Below are 21,049 nucleotides of genomic sequence, written 5' to 3' on the forward strand. Positions count from 1 at the left end.
AGAAAGGATGGGAGAGGAGGGAAGGAGTAGGGGGGATAGAAAGGGCAGCAGAATAGAATAGACAATATGATTGATGTATGTACATTTCATGTATGTATTATATGTCAAAATACATTCTGCTGTCATGTATGACTAAAAAAAATTAAAATTTAAAATTAAAAAAAACACAATATATGCTTTGGGGGAGGTTGCTACTTTCCCTTCATTGTTTATTTTTTCATGTTCTTTTTAAAACCCTTATTTACTTTCTGCTTTTTCCTTCACTAGCTCTCCATTTTTTCTTCTCAAGATTTGCTCTTTTTCATCCTTCTCCTCAGTTTCATATTTTGCATTTTCTTTCATCCTTTACTCAACCTTTTATTTCTCTCTTTTATTTCTTCCCTCCTCCCTTGGTTGCTATGTAGTAGATGAGTCACTCTCAGGTGGGAGGAAACTCTAAGGCTCCATAAAAGCTGGTGAGAAGAGACAGAGTTCTCACTTCTAAACCAGCCATAAGGAAAGATGGAGCAAGCAAAACTCTTCACAGAAACATCCAACAAAGTAAGTGTTGGTTTGCTTTTCAAATGTAGCTTCATTAATCTTCTTGTCAGTAGATGTACTTTAAGGCTGTTAAAGATACCATGTGAGTATATATACACCATGTTTTACACAAAGGAAGTATTCCTGGTCGTTTGTAAATTGATTTTTAAAAAACAAATTCACAATTGTGATAAAGTAAGAACTCTTATCATTTAAAAAACAATTAATCCTTCTGTAAAGTAGAACAAAATCTTTCTAATGCTAAAAGAATCCACCAAATACAGCCACCTACTAATATAGAAAAATCAATAGATCACTATCAAAGCTTGAGCTGTGTATAGATTTTAAAATAAAAATGCAGTAAATGAATAAAGATTATAAGACACAAGAACTATGAAGATAGAATACAATATTCTGCATGATGTTTTATGGAAATGAACTGTGGCTAAAGAAAGAAAATTAACACTATTTATTTTCCTATTTCCAAAATTAACAATATTTCTTTTCCTATTTCTCTTTTCTTATAATAATCTTTTCACAATAAATTCCAGTTTTCTCTATTTTAAATATTTGATTAGTATTAGAAATTACAATGTAGAAATCTAGATTCAGAAAACTGAACTGGGATCCATAAACCAGTTGGGCAACATTAATGTCTCATGACATTTGGAATACAGATGAGAAATCCCCTAAGTATCAATCAGATAACTGGGATAAAACAATTTTGAGACAAAGACTACATATCTATATGGATATATAAAGATATAGATATATACATATATAGATATATATGTATACACATATATAATCATATAGATATATGTCTATAGATATATAGATATACATATATAAATATAGATATATATATAAATCATTTGTCTCCCAATTTATATTATTCATGTTTAAAAATATACATGTGATTATTTTCAATGAATGAAGTCTATTATCTATATTTCAAAGTGATAAAGCAGAATGACAATTCAGTATTGTAAGTGGGGATGTAACTAAATGTCTCACTCGATTTTAGAATAATAGGAATAAGACCACTTTGTCACTTTATCTTTATATACATAGGTTATCACATGCCGGGCAGCCATTGCCTGGACAACAAATGCCCCCCTGTCTATTGAGAAAATTGAAGTTGATCCACCAAAAGCTGGTGAAGTTCGAATTAAGGTAAATATAAATGAGACTTTCAGTAGGCATGAATGCAAATGTGTGTTTATAATTATTTTGCATTTTAGGAGAAAAAATGACATTTTATATTTAAAGAAAATCAAGAATTCCTATGATTTACACCAGCTCTATATTACTGTATTTAATAGTAAGATCATTGCATTGTGTGAAAATGTCAGAAACATAAGGTACATAAATATTGAAATGTCATTAAATATTTTAAATATACTATTGTTTTTAAATTTTGAAAATCTACATGAGCAATTATTGAATCATAAACCTCACAATTATAAAGGTATTCTGATTATAAGTGCTGTGGTTTGATTGCCCATTCCAAAACTCATGTTGAAATTTAATTGCCAATTTAAGGGTATTGGGAGGTGATACCTTTAAGAGAAAATTAGGTCACGGAGCTATCATCTCATGAATGGATCCAGACTATTGTTGTGGGAGTTGGTTAGTTATCATGGAAGTAGGCTCCTGATAAAAGGGTAAAATCAGCACCCACACCTCTCTGTTTCACACATGCTCACTTAGCCCTCTGCCAAATTAAGACACAGAGGGGAGGCCCTTGTGGGGTACCAGATTCCATATTGTTAGATCCAGCTTCCACAACTGTGAGCCAAAAAGAATTCTGTGGTTTACAAGTTACGCAATCTGTGACATTTTGGTGTAGCAGCAGAAAAATGGAGTAAGATAACAATAAGCAGATTCTTTACTCTCAGTGGAATGGATGAGAAAACTGAGACCATTCCCCAACCTAGCTTCTACCTATGGAGTCTCCACTCTAGATGCATCATTTCTAGGATACCTGACCCAAATCACCCACCTTCTACCCCAGCGCTCACTAGTAAGGAAGAAGATCACACCAGGCAGGGCAAGATGAGAACTGTATGAACATACTCAAGCTATAATGGAATAGTAGTTCAAACAAGCATTTTTCTCCCAGTTCTGGAGAAAGTCTAGAAGATCAGGGTATCAGCCTGGTTGAGCCCTGGTGATGACTCTGGCTCACAATGACTATCTCTTTGCCGTGTCCTCGAAAGGTAGAGAAAACAAACAGGCTGTCTGGTTTCTTTTTAAAGGATAGTAATCTAGCGATGGGTGTCCTACCCTCATGATTTCATTTAAACTTAATTACCTCCCACCAAAATATCCATCTCCAAATACCTCATCACGTGGGGGTTAGGGCTTCAATATGAGTATGAATTGGACACAACTCAGTCCCTTGCAAGAATTTACTAACTCATAGAGCAAAGGTGTCATTTTAGGTAACAAGTCATTGCCTTCACCCCCAACTTTGTTGCATTAATGTAGAAATTTTAACCACAGAAATAGGCATGAAAGATTCATAATTCTGCAGCCCTGCTAAGGGGGCTAACTTTATTTGGAAAAGAGTATGAAAAGACTCATGTCTGAAGGGATTGTCAAAAATATTAGAGATTGTCGTAGTGTGTTTTCTGTTGCTATAACCAAATACCTTAAACTGGATACTTTATTTTTAAGAAGAGACATATTTAACTCACAGTTTCAGAGGTCAAAGAGCATGGTGCTAACATGATTAGTTTCTAGTTCTTAGTTTCTGGTGAGGACAACATGCTATGTTACAACATGGCAGAGAAATAGAAGGAGAAATTCTCTCAATAACTAATCCAGTCCAGCTAGATCTAACTGGTTCCTATGAGACTATAAGTTATTAGTTATTGAGAAAGACATTAATCGATTCATGAGTTTAGTGTCAATATTACCTAATCACCTCACAATAGAACCCACCACTTAAAATTATCACCACTGTTTTAGTAAGCTCTTTCCTGCTGTGACCAAAGACTTGACAAGAACAACTTTAGAGGAGGAAAAGTTTACTTGACTCATTGTTTCAGAGGTCTTACTCCTTAAGACAGCCAACTCTATTGCTCTGTACCTGAGGGGAGGCAAAACATCATGGCAGAAGGGGGTGACAGAGGAAAGCATCTGGGAACAGAGCTACATAGCTATAGGAAGCAGAGAGAGAACTCTGCTCAACAAGGACAAAAAATATATCCAAAAGTGCACCCACAGGGACCCACCTTCTCCAGCCACACCCTACCTGCCTACAGTTACCACCCATTAATCTCTATCAGGGAAGTAATTCACTGATTAGGTTAGAATGTGCATAACCCAATCAATTCACCTCCAGACTTTCTTGCTTTGTCTCACACATGAGCTTTTGAGGACATCTCCTATCTAAACCATAACAACCACCTCTCAATACTATTATATTGAGGACCAAGCTTCAAGCACATGAACCTCAAGCTACAAAACATATCCAAATCATAGCAGAGATCTTAGTGATGAGCAATTAAGAAGACTGAAAGCTCCATGAAACTGGTAGCAGCAAGTTCAATGCAGAGCGCCAGCCAAGGATACTATTAAAAGGAGTCTACTAAGGTCATGTTCATCCATGGGGGTCCAAAAGACTATGGATAAGCACTAGGTGGCTTTCCCTCAGGAGCAACTAAAATGGGCACTTGAAAGCTGCTAATTATTACTAACCATGAGGAAGAATGGGAAACATTCCTCAAGATGCTGACCCAGGGGAAAATTCTAGGAAGCCAGGTTTAAAAATAAAAATATAGGGGAAAAAACTGAAAACCTAAGTCTGACCCTAGATAAAGCACAATGAAAGGATTGGAAGGGGATAGGAAGAAGAGACTAATCAGAATCCAGATGCTATTCTATTATCTAAATATACAGTTTTTGACAAATCCTAAGACATACAAAGGAAAAGTTGATCATTATACTGGGGAAAAAGCAAGTAATTTAAGTTGCTTTTTCAGAGGTCTCAGAAGTTGGACTTAGTAAAGTCTTAAAATCAGCTATTATAAATGTTCAAAGAACTAAATAAAACAATATTGACATTATTTTTAAAGATGACAATGATTCATATTTAAAGCAACAAAATTGAACTGAAAAGTATAATCACTGAAATAAAATTTTCATAGGAGGCATTCAGGAGCAGATTTGAGCAAGCAAAAGAAATAATCAGCAAACTTTAATATAGATCCTTTGAGGTTATATAATCTAAATAACAAAAAAAGAAAAACAAATGAAGAAAAATTAACAGACTACCAGAGAGCTGTGGAAAATCACAAGCATATCAATATATGCATGCTGTATATTTCAGAAGAGGAGAGAGAAAAGAGGGCAGATAAAAAACACTGGAAGAAATAATTGCTAAAAATATTTCCAAATATACTGAAATAATTAATCTATACATCCAGAAGCTCAATCAACTCGAAGTAGGATAAACTCAGAGATTCATGCCTTGAAACATCATAGGTTATATTGAAAACCAAATAGAGTTACGTCAGCAAAGTGGTAGAGAAGGAAACCTTAGATCATCCCCATCCTCAAAAAACAAAAACACTAATTGAGCAGCAACAATTCCTGGACAAATTTCCTTTGTGAGAAATCCAGAAAGTAGCAGAAAGTTTTCTGCTTCCACGGAAAATGTGAAATCAGACTCACCCTAAGGAGATTCAGAACATGTTCTTGCCAAAGAGCCTACACCTGTAGCAGTAACATGCAATTAAGAAAACTTACCCCAGCTCCCAGCTTCATCCAGGGGAGGGAATGAAGTGATGTTAAAATCCCCCAGCTTTTCTAAGGCGACTGCTGCAAAGAACTGACTTCTATCTTTAAACCTTGAAGTTCTAATGAACCTACCAAAATCAATCTACTTGAAGGGGAATACAAACAGTATCCAAGGGCTGGAAGATGCTATAGTACCTCCCCTCTGCTCAACACAGGGGAAGTGGATAAAAACAATACCAGCTTTTATATTCCCTCCTGGGAGGGAAAATATTTAACTGTGCCTACAGTGGCTCAACTTCTCTATGCTATCTAAAAAATTAGAATCTGTCTCACCAGTCCTGGATCTCTGACAAGTTCAGAAAAGCCTAGTCTCCTGGAGGGGAACAAAGTTGGCAGCTTGTGCTAATAGATGTCACCAATCTTTCTGCCTGCTCAGTGCAGCTTAAGCAGATAAAAATCACAGTCCCCATCATTGTGAGGAGGAAAAGTTGGCAGAGGTCCTCAGAATATCTTACCCTAATGACTGCTGAGGCTTCTCCTTTACAAGTCCAGTTCATGAAGCTTGGGGAAGGGCCTGTTTTGTCTATCAGGCAGACACCAACACAGAGAGTTAAGGAATATGAATAAAGCAAAGTTGTACCAAATAAAGTAACAACATCAGTTTCCAGAAATTGATACTTATGAAATGGGGATATATAACTTATAGGAAGAGAACTTAACATATAAAGATGGTCACAAACTTTAAGACAACCATGCATGGACAGAATGAGAACTTCAAAGAAGTGATAGAAAACATAAAATTCACCAAACAAAAATCATAGAGATGAAGAATACCATAACTAACTTAAAATTTTATTAAAGGGGTTCAATAGCAGAATAAACCAACCAGAAGAAATTGTCTGTGAACTCAGGTTAGAAAAAATTCAGTCAAGGAAAAAAAATAAAGGAAGTAAATGATTAAACAAAGATTAAAGAAACTATGGAATATCAATAAGCAGACCAATTTATAGAGTATGGAAATCCTAAACAAAAGAAAGAAAATATTAGAAAGCTTACTCAAAGAAATAATGAGTGAAAACTTCTCAAATCCAGGGAAGAAAATGAGTCAAGAAACCCAAATAAGATGAACTCAAAGATCTATACTGAGATATATTTTAATCAAATTGTCAAAATTTAAAGAGAAAATTACCATGAGCAACTAATAAAAAATAAATAAATACATTTATGCTGATTTGAAAAAAAAAGTGATTAGTCACGTACAAGCAAATCTCAATGAAACTATCCATGGTTTCATAAAAAGACCCAAAAAGGTCCTTTCAAAACAAAAATTCCAACAAACAAAAAAATGGTATTTCCCATAAAACTGTCCTCCAAAAAACAGAGAAGAGTAAAGACTTTCACAAACAAAACAAAAGCCAAGGAAATTCATCACCACTAGATGGATCTTATAAATAAATAAATAAGAGTTCTTTGATTTGAAACAAAAGGATGCTAAACAGGGATTTCAAGGTGGTTTCTCAAGAGATAACTAGCCCTAGTTTGCTTCTCTAGGGGATGGAAACAAAGTAACAAGTAAGTGTGTAACTATTTGAGGAGATGAGGGGCTATGGGTGAGCCCTGGAAGTTGATGGCACAGTCTAAAAACCTCTGCAGGGAATATGAGCATTGTAAACGTTCCTTAACCTGTTTTGTGAGAAAAGTGGGGTACAGCCTGCTTTCATCCCAACTCATTTGGTGACAACTGAGAGGTATGACAACAAGCAGAAGCTGCAACCAATAACCCTGCCCACCATACCTGGCAGATTCCAATCTTAAAGAACAGGTGAGAGATGTTTCCAAGAACCTTGGCTAAGAAGAATTTTTTTGACCCATTTTCTTTCCTCCATGTGTTCTTTTATCATTACTTTTTATATCTCACCATTTTCTCTTACTTTTGTCTTATTCTGTGTTTATTCTTTAATTGGATTTTTCTTTTTTCTATTTTTTCCCTCTTGACTTATATTTATATAATTTTTCCTTTTTTGTTCTGCTTTTCATTTCATCTATATTTTTCCTCCTCCTCTTCCTCCTCCTCCTCCTCCTCCTTTCTTTTTCTCTCACAACAATATGGTATTGGCATAAAGTACATTTATGAGCCAATGAAATAGACTACAAATAAACTTACACAGAAACAATAAATTTTGATGAGTATGCCAAGAATACACAATGGGGAAAAGATAGTCTCTTCAACAAATAATGTTGGGAAAATTGAATATCCGCATTCAAAAGGATGAAATTGGAAATTTTCTCATGCTGTACATAAAAACCAATTCAAATTGATTAAAGACTTAAACATGACACCTGAAACTACAAAACTACTATAATAAAACATAGAGGGAATATTTATGACATTGGTCTTGGTAATGACTTCGTGGACATGAAGAAATAAAAGGAAACAAGTAGCAGAATGAAAAGGCAACCAATAGAATGAGAGAAAAATATTTTCAGACCATATAAATAATAAGGGGTAAATATCTAAACTACATAAGGAACTTCTATTAACTCAATAGCACAAAAAGAATTTAATGGGCAAAGGACCTAAATATGCATTTTTCCAAAGCAAACATACAATTGGTCGTTGTGTTTATCAAAAAATGCTCAATGTTTACCAAAATTGCTGATAATTAGGGAAATGCAAATCAAAACTTCAATGTGGTATTACCTCATACCTGTTAGGTTGTCTATTATCAAAAAACAAAAGATATCAACTCTTAGCAAGGATGTAGAGAAATTAGAACTCTTGCTTGCTGTTGATGGGCATTCAAATTGTGGTACCCATACTAAAAATAATATGGTGATTTCTTCAAGAAATTAAATAATAGAATAACCACATAAGGCAGCCCCTGGATATTTATCCAAAAGATTGAAATCAGTATGTAAATACTGCTGATACAACCCTTCCATGCTTATGTCAGCACTACTCAGAATAGCCTAGATATGGAAACAACCTAACAGATGAATCCATCAACAGATGAATAAAGAAGTTTATCCATCAACAAATGAATAAAGAATATGTGCTTTATGCATACATTTGAATACTACTTGGTTTTTTAAAAGAAGGAAACTCTGCAATCTGTGATAATATATATGAACCTTGAAAACATTATGCTGCAAAATAAGTGCATCTCAGGATGACAAATAATATATGACTCTACTGATATCAAATATCTAAAATAGATTCATAGAACCAAAGACTAGTGTGGTGATTTCTAGAACTGGGAGAAAGAGGGAAATGGAGAGTTACTAATCAGTAAGAATAAAGTTTCAGTTAAACAAGTCAACATCATTTATTAGAGAGACTGTATTTTCTCCTCTGTATATTCTTCCTTCAGTTGAGTTCAAAAAAAAAATTAAGATCTGTTGTACCACATTGTACTTATAGTCAACAATAATGTATTGTACACTTAAAATTTCATTAAGCATGTAGAAATCATATTAAGTGTTTTTAACATAAGATAAAAAGGCAAAGAGAAAATCAAAAAGCACAAGAGAAAAAGAACACATCACAGAGAAGGTAACCTCAATAAGACTAACAATTGATTTAACATCAGAAACAATAGAGTTCACAGAGCAATGTGATAACACAAAGTGTTTGAAGAAAAAAAAACTGTCGACCAAGAGGAATCCAGCAAAACTATCTTTCAAAAATAAAGGCGAAATAAAGACAATCTCACATATATATATTAAAAGAGTCAGATAAATTCTTGCTGATGTACCTGACTTAAAAAAGATACTCAAGGTAAATTCTTTAGTCTGAATTATACAAATTAATACTTCCTTAAATGCAAATTTTACTTTGTACACAAAATATTTAGCTATCTCCAAATTATCTCTTCAAAACTATTAAATGCCTTTAAAAGGGCATTTACTCTTTTTTAATAGATTTTTTGTTCTAAAACTAAATACAAATTGAGAAAATAAAATATCCATCAGTGGGAAATTTTAATAATTGCCTAGATTCAACCATTTGATGCTTCACTTATATTAAAATTCACCTATAATACATACATAATTTACTTCAAGAATCAAATACACTGGGTAGATCCTATTTGTTCGTAATGACTGAACCTACATTCTGAAATTTTTTTAAATGTGTTTATATGATTAACAAACGTAAGAACGGTATGAGATTCTACTTTTAGTCTCCAGTTTCTGCATCTTTAAACATTCTGGCTGTAAGAGGGCTTTGCCCCATCTAAGATTCTTCTGCTAGGTTTCAGAAAATAGTACTACATCTTGTCCTAACATGGCCAAGACTATCTGCACTGGATTTCCAGTTCCTGCTTCCAAATCTTTATTATTAATCATAGTAAGTTTTTAGACTTTCAGTTTGCACTTGTTTAAAGTAGAACATTTTGTAGAACAATCAATTTCCGATTATTGTTACACATACCTGATACGTGATATGGAAACTTGGTTCCTGTTTTACCTATTAACTAGGGGAAATCATTCCTTAATATTTCTGCTATGAATACTCTTTTTTTTCTCTTTGGCATCTTTTTCTCTATCATGGTCATTGGCAATGGATAAACCATCTTAAACACATTTTGATATAAAATAACACTTTCTGATAGAGTCAGATTTGACACTGATAAGGTTAGACACTACCTATCTGGTAAAATAGTTTTTACCACTGATGTTAGAATGCTTTCTATGTAATTCACTAAAATTTCTCAGTGGCAACATTTAAGGGATTTTGATGCCTTTTTATTTTATTCCTGTTAGCTATGGAGAGTCAATATCTTCTTTCCTTCATTAAATAAACAGAGGCAAAATTCATAATATTTTTTATGTCTGATGGCACCTTTTATGTCCCAATTCAGATATCATTCCCTGGCCCAAGATCAGGAAGATAACTTCCTTGTTTTTGTCTAGAATCTTAATTGGTTTACACTTCGCATTCAGATCTACAAGCAAACAATGCCTGGCAATAATTCTGTTGTGTTTGTTGTGAGGTAGAAGTCCAAGATTAACTTTCTTCCTACTTATATAACAAAGTGACCAGGTTGTTTGAAAATTCTGCCTTTACCCCTACACGTTAGTGCCACTTTTTCTCTAAATCAAATGGCTAGTACGTCTGGGTCTATTTCTTAATTTTAATTCTGCTCCATTAACCTACTGGTACATTTATCATTGTACCAAAACCAAATGCTTGCATTATCATAGCTTTATATTATCATTCAGAATAAGTCTTATAATTTGTTCTTCAAAATTTCTTGACTACCCTTGGCCTTGTTCACTATTTCATTGAAATGACCCAAAATGCTATAATTCTTCATCACAAATTTTTATCAGAATTACCAGTAGACTTAAGCATTGAATCCTCCTCTTCCATTTCACATCTCATCTTCAAAGAATTTCACCTTATACCATCAGACATATTTGAATAAAATCTAAAATAGAAGGGCAAAATATATTTTTAAAGAAATTTTGTGTTTATTTTGTAAGAAACTGTTAGTCAGCTTTTAATCATTATGACCAGAATACCTAAAAGACCAACTTAAGAGGAAGAAAAGTTTATGTTGGATCATGGTTGCAGAGGACTCAATCCATGATTAATTAAACCCATTGATCTGGTCCTGGGGTGACACAAAACATCATGGTGGAAGGGCATGGCAGAGGACAGGTGCTCAGCTCAGGGTAGCCAGGAAATCGAGAAAGAGTTAGTGTCAAGGACAGACATAGTCCTGAAGCCATGCCTCAATGAACTACTTCCAGCCATGACCCACCTACCTATAGTTTTTCATCACTTCCCAGTAAATTCATTGAAATTATTAATCCATCAAATAAATTAATCCACTAATAAGATCACATGCTTCATAATCCAAACATTTCATCTCTGAATATTACTGCATTGACTAACACATGAGCTTCTAGGGGCAATATTCCGGATCCAAATCATAACATTCCATCCATGGGACCCAAAAATCTCATGACTACCTCACAATGCAAAATTCATTTTTGTTCATCTGCAAGATAACCTATAATCTCCATAGTTCCAGCATTGCTCAAAAATCTAAGTACATAAATCACCTACAAGGCTCAAGGCAAACCCTTAGCTGTCAGATCCTACAAAACTTATAAAGCAATTTACATGCTTCCAATATACAAGGCACAGAGGAAACACACTTACATTATCTCACACATGAGCTTTTGGGGGACACCTCACTTCTAAACTATAACACTATGTCATTCTACAAGACAATTAACTTCTTTTTAGTGGTGGCAATCTCTTCAACAAACCTACTTCCTTGATCCCAGTTTTAGTGCTTTGTCTGGCCAGACTGCAAGAAAACCACCACATACTTCAGTTTCTGGACGTCGAGTTCTGGGGCTTAACATTTGCCCCACTGGGTTTCGATTTTGCTTTGGTCCCATTCCTTCTTGTCCCTATTCCTCACTTTTGGATGGATGTTTTCTCTGTGCTATTGTATATTGGAAGCATGTAAATTGCTTTATAATTTTTACAGCTCACAGCTAAGAGTTTGCTTGAATCTTGGAGGTGGCTTTGGGCCCAGAAGCAGAAAGAACAACCAAGGAAGGGGCCACAGGGGCAATGCATCCTTTCAGGGCACACCCCAGTGATCCATCTCTTCCATTCATGCCTCATCTGCTTACAATTACCAACAGTTTGTCGGTTCAAACTAGGATGAACTGATTGGGTTACAGCTTTCATAAGCCAATTCTTTACTTCTGAATATTGTTGCATTTACACAGGAGCTCTTGGGGATACTTTATACCCAAACCATAACAGAGGGTTGATCTTTTCCACAGCCCCTCTCTCTCTCTTCCCTTCCCGGCTGCCATGAGTTGAACAGCCTTCCTCTGCCTCATCTTTCCATTATGGTGTTTCTGCCTTGAAGGCAGCTGACCAATGGTTGAATCCTCTGAGACCATGAATCAAAACAAATCCTTTCTACTCCAAGTTGTTCTTGTCAGACATTTTGTTTACAGTGACACAAAGGTGACTAACAAATTCTATTCAGTTTATTTCATGGGAGATCTCCCAGTTAGATTGGTTATACATTTCTTTAGTATGTCACTGAATTAATATTACATTCAATCAGTTGAAACTCGATATTAATTTATTTCATGGCTTATCATCTGTTGCATACATGGTACCCAGCTTTTTTACTTATCCTTGGAAAATTGAATCTGGAAAAGCCTTGCTTGCCACAACTGAAAGCTGAACTACTCTATGTAGAATTTCTCAGTTATACTTGAAAATAATCTTGTTAGTTAATTTCTAATTTCATAAATAAGGTGATGGTTTCAAATTTTATTTTAAACTAGTTGATGCAGTGTGCCAAAGCCTAGCTACTAGAAAACCAGGGACATTTCAAATAGCTCACTGAAATTTGGGGAGAGGGATAGACCATAAAGTTCATTCAAAGTACAAAAGATAGAAGAATAGTCTAAAGTAATTTGAAAAACAAACAAAAGAGTGAAAAGGAAAATTATTTTTATTTGTAAAGAAACCTAGCCAGTTATTTTTCTGATAGAATAGGGATTGAATATCAAGATGTATGATTAATCAAGAGATTTCCTGCAGACAAAACCCAAGGCAGAGAGACATGAGCTTGCAGGACAGTTATGCAAGCAAAAAGCCTGAGCAAACACAGCAGAAACCATAGAAATAAATATTTTCAACCTCCAAAGATCAAAAAGGAATAAGAAAATAAGTCATCATGGAACTGAACAATCAGATTTGCAAAAAGTACCAAAGCTCCAGGGTCAATGACTGTTGAGTAGAGAAAAAAACAGTGAAGAGAATATCTAAATGGAAATAGTGCCTTATGAGTGTACCAAGTGAAATGTGCAACGAGAGGCTAACCTTTGATTTGCCACCAAATCCTTTCAGCTGTGAAATCTCAATACCCTGGGGGAAAACCAACTTACCTTTGTTACTAGAATAGCTGGATAAAGAGACTGATTACAAAGAAAAAAAGGAAAGAAAACTGTGCACCAAAGCAGAGTATTAAGGGGGAAAAGGGGCCTTTCACCTATTCTTTTGGATATTAACTGCATGTTATGAACTAGCAAGCCAAGATATGGGTGGGGACTTAACATGAAAAGCCTTGTGTTTCAGCTTCTTCTACTGGCAGGTAGACGGCAAGGCAGGGAGAACAGCATAAACATTATCACCCAGGGTTTCTTCCATTAGGGTGTATGTATCAAAACAGATGCTCAGGTTTGGGTTGTGTGCTTCATCGTATCTCACAGAATGCATAGCTCCTCTTGACAAAGAGCCAGGAAATAATTCAGTGGTGTTTATGATGTTAAAGAGGTCTAGGGGAAATTATATAGACTGATAAACCAAATGCTTTGGTCCTTTTCCTGAAACAGCTCTATTATAGGGACACAATCAAAAATGCCTCAAATGTATAGCCCAAATTTTAAAGAATATATTCTGCCTCTAAAGTTGGAAATTTTTATGAAAGATTCAATAATTTTATGACAAGGCATTTTATATCCAATCACGTAATCACCTTTCAGATTATATCCTCTGGGACCTGTGGTACAGATAAGCACATCCTGGAAGGAAAAAACAAAGTACCATTTCCTGCAATTTTGGGTCATGAGGGAGCTGGGATCGTAGAGAGTATTGGAGAAGGTGTAACCAGTGTGAAACCAGGTAAGTAAGGGCCAGATATGGTGTCAACTCCTGTTCAAATTAGCTTTTTAATTATTCCCCAACAGCACTGTAAAATACGGAATCCATCATACTTTCACAAAAACATTAAAATGCATTCACATACCAGATACAGTGCACGATATAAGTAACCTAAAATAGAATCTTCCAGTTTGGGTTTGAGTAGCTGAGACAGGAGGATGGCGAGTTCAAAGCCAGCCTCAGTAACTTAGCAGGTGCTAAGCAACTCAGTGAGACCCTGTCTCTAAATAAAATGCAAAATAGAGCTGGGGATGTGGCTCAATGGTAGGTCAAGTGCCACTGAGTCCATCCCTGGTACCCTCCCTCCCCTCCCCCAAAAGAAATAGAATCTACTCATTTCCATACAGATTATGGCAAATCTATATACCCAAAATTAAACTAAGAATTGAAAATATATACAATGTATTGTAACACCAGTAAATTTAAAATATGTGTGATTGACAATTTTTTTCTACACACACACACACAAAATAATCTTATAAATTATCTGGAATAGGTATCATTTATAAAAGTTTCTTTCAGGCTTTGTATTTGCATTTTCATACTGTTCATGTTTCAAAAACTTTACTATGTTATATATTATTCTAACAATAAACCCATAGATATTTTAAAACCACTTTGTGAGTAAATAGAAGCCTTGGCAAGATAATCATTTTGTTAATTTAGCTGCTTAATGGCAGAGTAAGGATTAAGGACACAGGAAGCCTTCCCTCAAATTTTAGACTCTTGTTCAGTATTAAAATATTTCATAATGAATATTAATTCTTGTATTAGTATTGGAGTATTATCTCATTGTTTCAACAAATATCAAGTATATATTAAATGCAAACTTGATCTTTCTCCTGGGATAGAACACTACCAAAATAAGTCAGGCACTTTGGCACATACCTGTAATCCCAGCTACTTGGGAGGCTGAGGCAGGAGGATGGCAAGTTCAAGGTAAGCCTAAGTAATTTAGCAAGATCCTGTCTCAAAATAAAAAATAAAAAGGGTTGGGGAAGTATCTCAGTGATAGAGTACCCAGGAGTAATTCAATCTCCAGTACAAAAAAAATGCTGTCAAAATAGAGGAGCCTTAGACCATATATATTGATGCCACTGTCTTATCTTTGAGTCCAATTTTATGAGACATAAATTCCCCCATTTTTTTTTCTACTTTGAAGATCCATTTGCATTAAAATTGATTTGTTTCTATTCCAAAATGAAATTATGAATAACTTCAAATAATGATAACTTTCATTACAACCAATCACAAACATTTAATATGAATAATACCTTATAGATAAAGGTGGGGTTTATTACATTCCATGTCTCCACCCAAGTTGATAATCATTTTCTTTGTTCTTTTTTAGGAGATAAAGTCTTAATATTCCTTATTCCAGAGTGCAGAGAATGTAGTTCTTGCTTGCACCCCAAGAGCAACTTCTGCTTGAAGGAAAGGTTAGTTTCAATTTCTTTGACTTTCTGTTGAGAGCCAGGCCAGGTCAAGATGGTGCCTGGCATTTTGCCAGAAGGAGCGGTTCCTGCTGCCTCAGGTGCCCGCTATTTTTGAGCTCTCCCGGGGTTCCTACAGAGTTCACGTGGGTTGGTTGAGTTCCGGCTGGGCGGAGTTCCTAGAGAGTTCCCAGTGGGTGGAGTTCTCCGGGTTGAGTTCAGGTTTAGTGCTGGCAAAGTTCCCGAAGTTCCGGTGGAGCTCTGGGGGAGTTCCTGGAGAGTTCGAGTGCCTGACGTGCTGAGTGGGTTCTAAAAATAAAGTTCGTTGGTGCTTGAATCTTCAAGTGGCTCGCCATTTGTGCCCTGCCAGACTGCAGCAACTTTCTTTCACCCCATTTGCTTTCCTTGGTACAGTTATCAACTTAGAGCTAAATCCTTTATTTCTCATTTTATCACTATTATCTATGGAACAGTATTCTTCCTCCAACTGGATTAATGTTAGATGGAACCAGCAGATTTACCTGCAGAGGAAGGAAGATTTATCATCTTTATGGCACAAGCACATTCACTGAATACACTGTGGTACATGAAATTGCAGTGGGGAAAATTGATGATGATGCTCCCATGGATACAGTCTGTATCCTAAGCTGTGAGGTCCCTACAGGCTTTGGAGCTGTATTTAACATTGCAAAGGTAAGAATGTGCTTCTGTGTTGTTTTCAGTGACACTGTCTAATATAACATCAAATTGAACTCCATTCTCTAAACTTCTCTGAACTTCTTCCATCACAGATAAAGCCAAAGAGGCCTTTTCTTTCCTCACAAGAAGAAACTTCTTTCAACACAAGAGCATTGGCTGTGGATGCCTAATTAGATTCTATCCTCTGAATTTGCAGGTCACCCCAGGTTCCACCTGTGTGGTTTTTGGACTTGGAGGAATTGGCTCAGCTGTCGTCATGGCCTGCAAAGCCTCTGGTGCTTCTAGGATCATTGGGGTTGACATCAAGGAGGAGAAGTTTCCTCGGGCAAGAGCATTAGGAGTCACTGATTGCCTTAATCCTCAAAAACTCAAGAAACCTGTCCAGGAGGTGGTGGTAGAAATGACTGGCAAAGGTGCTGACTTTGCCTTCGAGGCCATTGGACTTGTTGATACCATGGTAAGTGATCTTGAAGCACTGCCTGTCAATATGAGTGTACACATTAACTTCATGAAGACATTACTATAATTTTGGTTTTGCTCTGCCTTTTTTTTTTTTTTTTTTTGGTGTGGGCACGTTGAAATTGTTTGGGTGCTAGGTATTGAAGTCAGGAACATGCTAACCATGCACTCTACCTCAGCCCTGATAAAATTATTATTATTATCTCTGTTTTTATTTTGGAAATGGGGATTGAATTCAAGGCACTTTAGCACTGAGTTACATCCCCAGCCCTTTTTTTTATTTTATCTTGAGACAGAGTCTCACTAAGTTACTGGGACTGACCTTGAAATTGCAGGCATGTACAACAGTACCTCCCCCAACCAAAAAAAATACTATTGTCAGATCAGTCGGGGCAGGCATAGGCCAAAGGAGGCAGATTTAAAAGGACTGCTGAACAGGCTTTATTGAGATATCACTCCCGGGTGGAACTCGATCAGACCCACAGAGGAGACAGGGGAAGGGTCTGAGGAGAAACCGCATGGAAGCTCAACCAGACTGGACTTTTATGGGACTTTCAGCAGGAAGGGAAGGGCTTGGGACAGGAAAAGGTGTTTCTAGGGTCCCTTGCCCCCTTGAAGTTGGTCAGGGGAGTTGGCTGAACTCCAGGATTGGCCAGGGGGGTCCTGTTGATTGAGAGGCATTATTCAGGAGATCTGGCTAATTGACAAGCGTTTCTGCCGGCATCTGATTGATGTTCTTTTCCGGTGCGGGCTGCTTTGTTCTAAGTTGCCACTAAGTCACCACCAAGTCACCGCCACCGACCTAACAACTATAACTAAAAAAAAAAAAAAGAACACATCTTTCATAATTTGTACTGTGCCAAGTAATTTATATATTTTATCCCATTTAATCTGTATATCATTTTTAATAGCTAAGTAGTAACATTATCCTCATTTTAAAGATTGAAAAACTTAATCATAATGAATTTAAGCAATTTGTTCAAATCATAGTGAGTGTCCTACATACTATATACTCTATATGATTTCTCTCATGCATCCTCCCTGAGAACAAGTTCTGCAATTGTGAGTTGAAGATTTAGGGCTGCTGAGAAGCTAATCCATCCATCTCTGAAATTAGGTTGCAACTTTGGAATCATGCCACCCAAGCTACGGAGTGGGTGTGATTATTGGATTAGCACCCACAAATTCACAACTCATTTTTGACCCAACGCTGCTTCTCTCTGGGAGAACCCTGAAAGGTGGTGCTTTGGGAAGTGAGTATTTTACTTTCATTTTGTCTTTTCCAGAAACCTACACATCCTGTGTGCTTGTTGGCAAGCAGTGGAGGGGAAGGAACATAGGAAAAATAATCCTCTTTGAAAGGAAATAAAAGACCATGTACCAAAAATAGGAAAGTACACCTTCACCTCCCCACACTCGTATTTATTACCTAGAGGAGCAAAAGGAGATGAGCTTAACATCATTGATAAGATACAGAAGAGTCACATCTTAGGGTGCTCATTGGCACCCTCACATTCTGTAATTGGTGAAGAGTTACAATATTTTTCTGAACCACTCCCCAGTACAGAATAAGACTAGAAGAAAATCTTGCTGTGTTGACCTTTAGTTCTCACCTCAACAATCACCCTAAGTGTCTTCTTCAGAACAAAACAGGCAAATCCAATGTGGAGTCATTCTTGGATATTTCTTCTCCAAAAGTCTCCAATTTCCCCCTTGTACAACACCATAGTTGGATTGTTTCTACTCCCTTGAAATCTCACACTATGGAGTAAATTTCAATATGTGAATCCTTGAGGGGCATACTGAAATCATATCTAAACCATATTATTATCCTTGATTTCATGGAGGAATTTATTCACTTTTTTCTGACATTCATATCTTCCATATCTCCTTCCCCCACACAATATATAAACACACTGAGGAAAATCACAACAAAATTCTCATTCTGGATGCAAAAATGTGTAATAGTCTTTTCCTTTTACTCCCTTTCATTTGGTAGATTTCTTAGTTACCAAAAATTTTGCATACCAATAATGTTATAACCCAACATTTTAGTCCAATTGACCTATTGCTATGGTTTAGAAGTTGAATGTACCTCAATGATCCATGTGTAGAAGGCAGGTGCTGTGGAGCTTTAGGAGGTGGGGCCTTCTGGGAGGTTAGGTTTGTGAAGTTTATGTGTGTGTGTGTGTGTGTGTGTGTGTGTGTGTGTGTGTATATACACACACACATACAAATATCCTTAAGTGGTGGGAAACTGTGGTAACTCAAATTGAACCAGCTAGAAGTTAAATTGGTATAGAAAAATTAGTGTCCTGATGACAGGGCAGAGCTGGGGGCCATGACAGCATTGTGTCTGCTCTGACAGTCCACTAAGCTTACCTATACAGGGCTCCTCGATGACTCTGAATGATCTTATCACTCCTGAGCAGCACCCAGATGTGGAGGATCTGGAATAAATTGCCTTTGCTTTTAATGCCAAGATAAAGGATCAAAAGGTGAATGGCTGACTACCTCCCATGAATGCTTTTGCCAGTTTTATACAAAAATAGTTCATTGGATTCTTTGATTAGTTTTGTTATTTTCAGGTATTGCTATTTTTCTTCTTTCCTTCTACAGAGTATAAAACCAGAAGCTGTATTCCTAAAATGGTAACTGACTACCTTCAAAAGAAAATCAATATAGACCCACTTATAACCCATAAATTACCTTTTGAAAGTATCAATAAGGCATTTGAATTGCTCCAAGGTGGACATTGGTGAGTATTTGTGTGTGTGCATGCACGTGCACATATACATACATCTGTGTGTCTGTGTCTGTGTATCTTACACATGCAACTTTTACCCAAAATTCTATAAAACATGAGAGGGCATAGATCAAGTGTGAAAGTGGGCAATTGTGAGAAATGGTTTAGGGGTCAGCAATAAAAGAGCTGTGAGTCTGTTTTGAAGAGTGCCCAGGCCTCCATTCAGTCACTATGAGGTCCAAATTGTTGCCTTGGCCTGTGCCACTGCTCCTGTTTACAAAATGGGGATTAGGGTTCCTGCTCTCTTGAGAGACAATATGAAGAACAAATGTAAAATTAAAAATGATCAGTGAAAGAAAAAGCACTGTGAATAAAAGCTTTCATTGTTTTCAGTTTAAGTGCTAGCATATATATGACAAAGAGATTAAAATGTAACTTGATTACCAAACTGAAAAGCCCAAAGTTTTAAAATGACCTTTCAGCATAAAATTAAGTAGCTACAAAAAAAAAAAAAAAACAACCTGCTTTTACGGGTTTATTTTCAATCACAGTTTACTATTTGACATTTCAGAAATATTTCCAATCTGCATACATTAATGAAGCACCTGAGTTTGTGCTAGACACACTGGCAAATCTAATCACTGTCTTTAGGTCATTGCCCATTTGGCCCTTGAATGCAACATGCTGAATACATGAGTAACTGCAGCATGGAGCTAGATGTGATGTCTGGACAAAAATTCAAAACTCAAGATTCAGGGGAAAGAGACCTCATTTCTTAATGAATAGAATAGGATGATCCCTCAGGAAGAAGGTATCCATTGGCCTTGGGAACTTGTAGGTCTATAACAAGAAGAATCATCAGAGTACAAGGTATCAGAGAAATTGGGACTGTATACAAGGACCCAAATAGTGAAAAATCCAACATGCAAGGAAGAGTTTGTTCTTGTATAGAATACTAAATATAAAGATTTTGACTACAAAAATATTTTCCTTATAAAAAAATTAAAATGCAAGAACTTTTACACCTGAAGAGAACCAGAAAATCTTAGGATATTACCTTGCCTTTCCTGAGCCTGACTATATGATATTGCTGTGAAATCCCACCTTACAATTTTTTTAAATAAACCAATAATAAAGTTTGGTTGAAATTATTAAAAGTGCATTGACTGGATTGACTAGAATTAACTCAGATCTAAAAATCTGAAAAACACAGATGATGGGTTGTGACAACTTGAAGACAAGTTCCAGCTCTATGATGCCACCTGTGACTTTATGTATATTGAGATCAAAGCAAATGAGACACGAGCTATGTTTCCTATAACAATGTGACCCAAACAGATTCACAGAATTTTTTAATTGACCCTTAGTTAGCAAAACATTGTTTGTGGAATGTTTTAGCTAAATATTCCACTCCTATACCCAGATACTATTCAAATAAATGCATTTCATTGGTCACCAATAGTGAAAGAGTATACGGGGTAAAAATGGGAGTTCATAACCCACTTGAATCAAATGTATGAATTATGGTATGTCAAGAGCTTTGTAATGTTTTGAACAACTCATAAAAAAATAGTGAAAGAGTATTAAAATCCATTTATCATTTATCCTAGAGAAATAGAAGATTGTTACATAATACACAGACTTTCATGCATATTTAATTTGTGTTCTCAAAAATATTAAAGACCCAAATCACCCAATTTGTAGCAGGTGGAATTGCATAATGCCATCTGA

At 36.0% G+C, this 21,049-nt stretch overlaps 1 protein-coding gene across 1 annotated transcript; it reads left to right on the forward strand.

Annotated features, from left to right (window-relative positions):
- The first annotated feature begins 501 nt into the window (after window positions 1-501).
- On the forward strand, window positions 502-19,334 carry LOC143406251 (alcohol dehydrogenase 1-like). The gene is made up of 8 exons (XM_076864940.1): window positions 502-540; window positions 1,594-1,695; window positions 13,804-13,942; window positions 15,333-15,420; window positions 15,888-16,107; window positions 16,310-16,570; window positions 17,690-17,825; window positions 19,192-19,334. Exons 1-8 carry the CDS (start codon window positions 502-504, stop codon window positions 19,332-19,334), a joined length of 1,128 nt encoding a protein of 375 aa, XP_076721055.1.
- The last annotated feature ends 1,715 nt before the right edge of the window (window positions 19,335-21,049 follow it).

This window comes from Callospermophilus lateralis, chromosome 8, assembly GCF_048772815.1.
Source record: "Callospermophilus lateralis isolate mCalLat2 chromosome 8, mCalLat2.hap1, whole genome shotgun sequence".
Lineage (NCBI taxonomy): Eukaryota > Metazoa > Chordata > Mammalia > Rodentia > Sciuridae > Callospermophilus > Callospermophilus lateralis.

Coding starts and splice junctions, on each gene's coding strand:
- LOC143406251 (XM_076864940.1), top strand. CDS start 502: ATGGAGCAAGCAAAACTCTTCACAGAAACATCCAACAAA. Junction 13,943..15,332: donor TGTAACCAGTGTGAAACCAG/GTAAGTAAGGGC, acceptor GTTCTTTTTTAG/GAGATAAAGTCTTAATATTC. Junction 15,421..15,887: donor AACTTCTGCTTGAAGGAAAG/GTTAGTTTCAAT, acceptor TCTATGGAACAG/TATTCTTCCTCCAACTGGAT.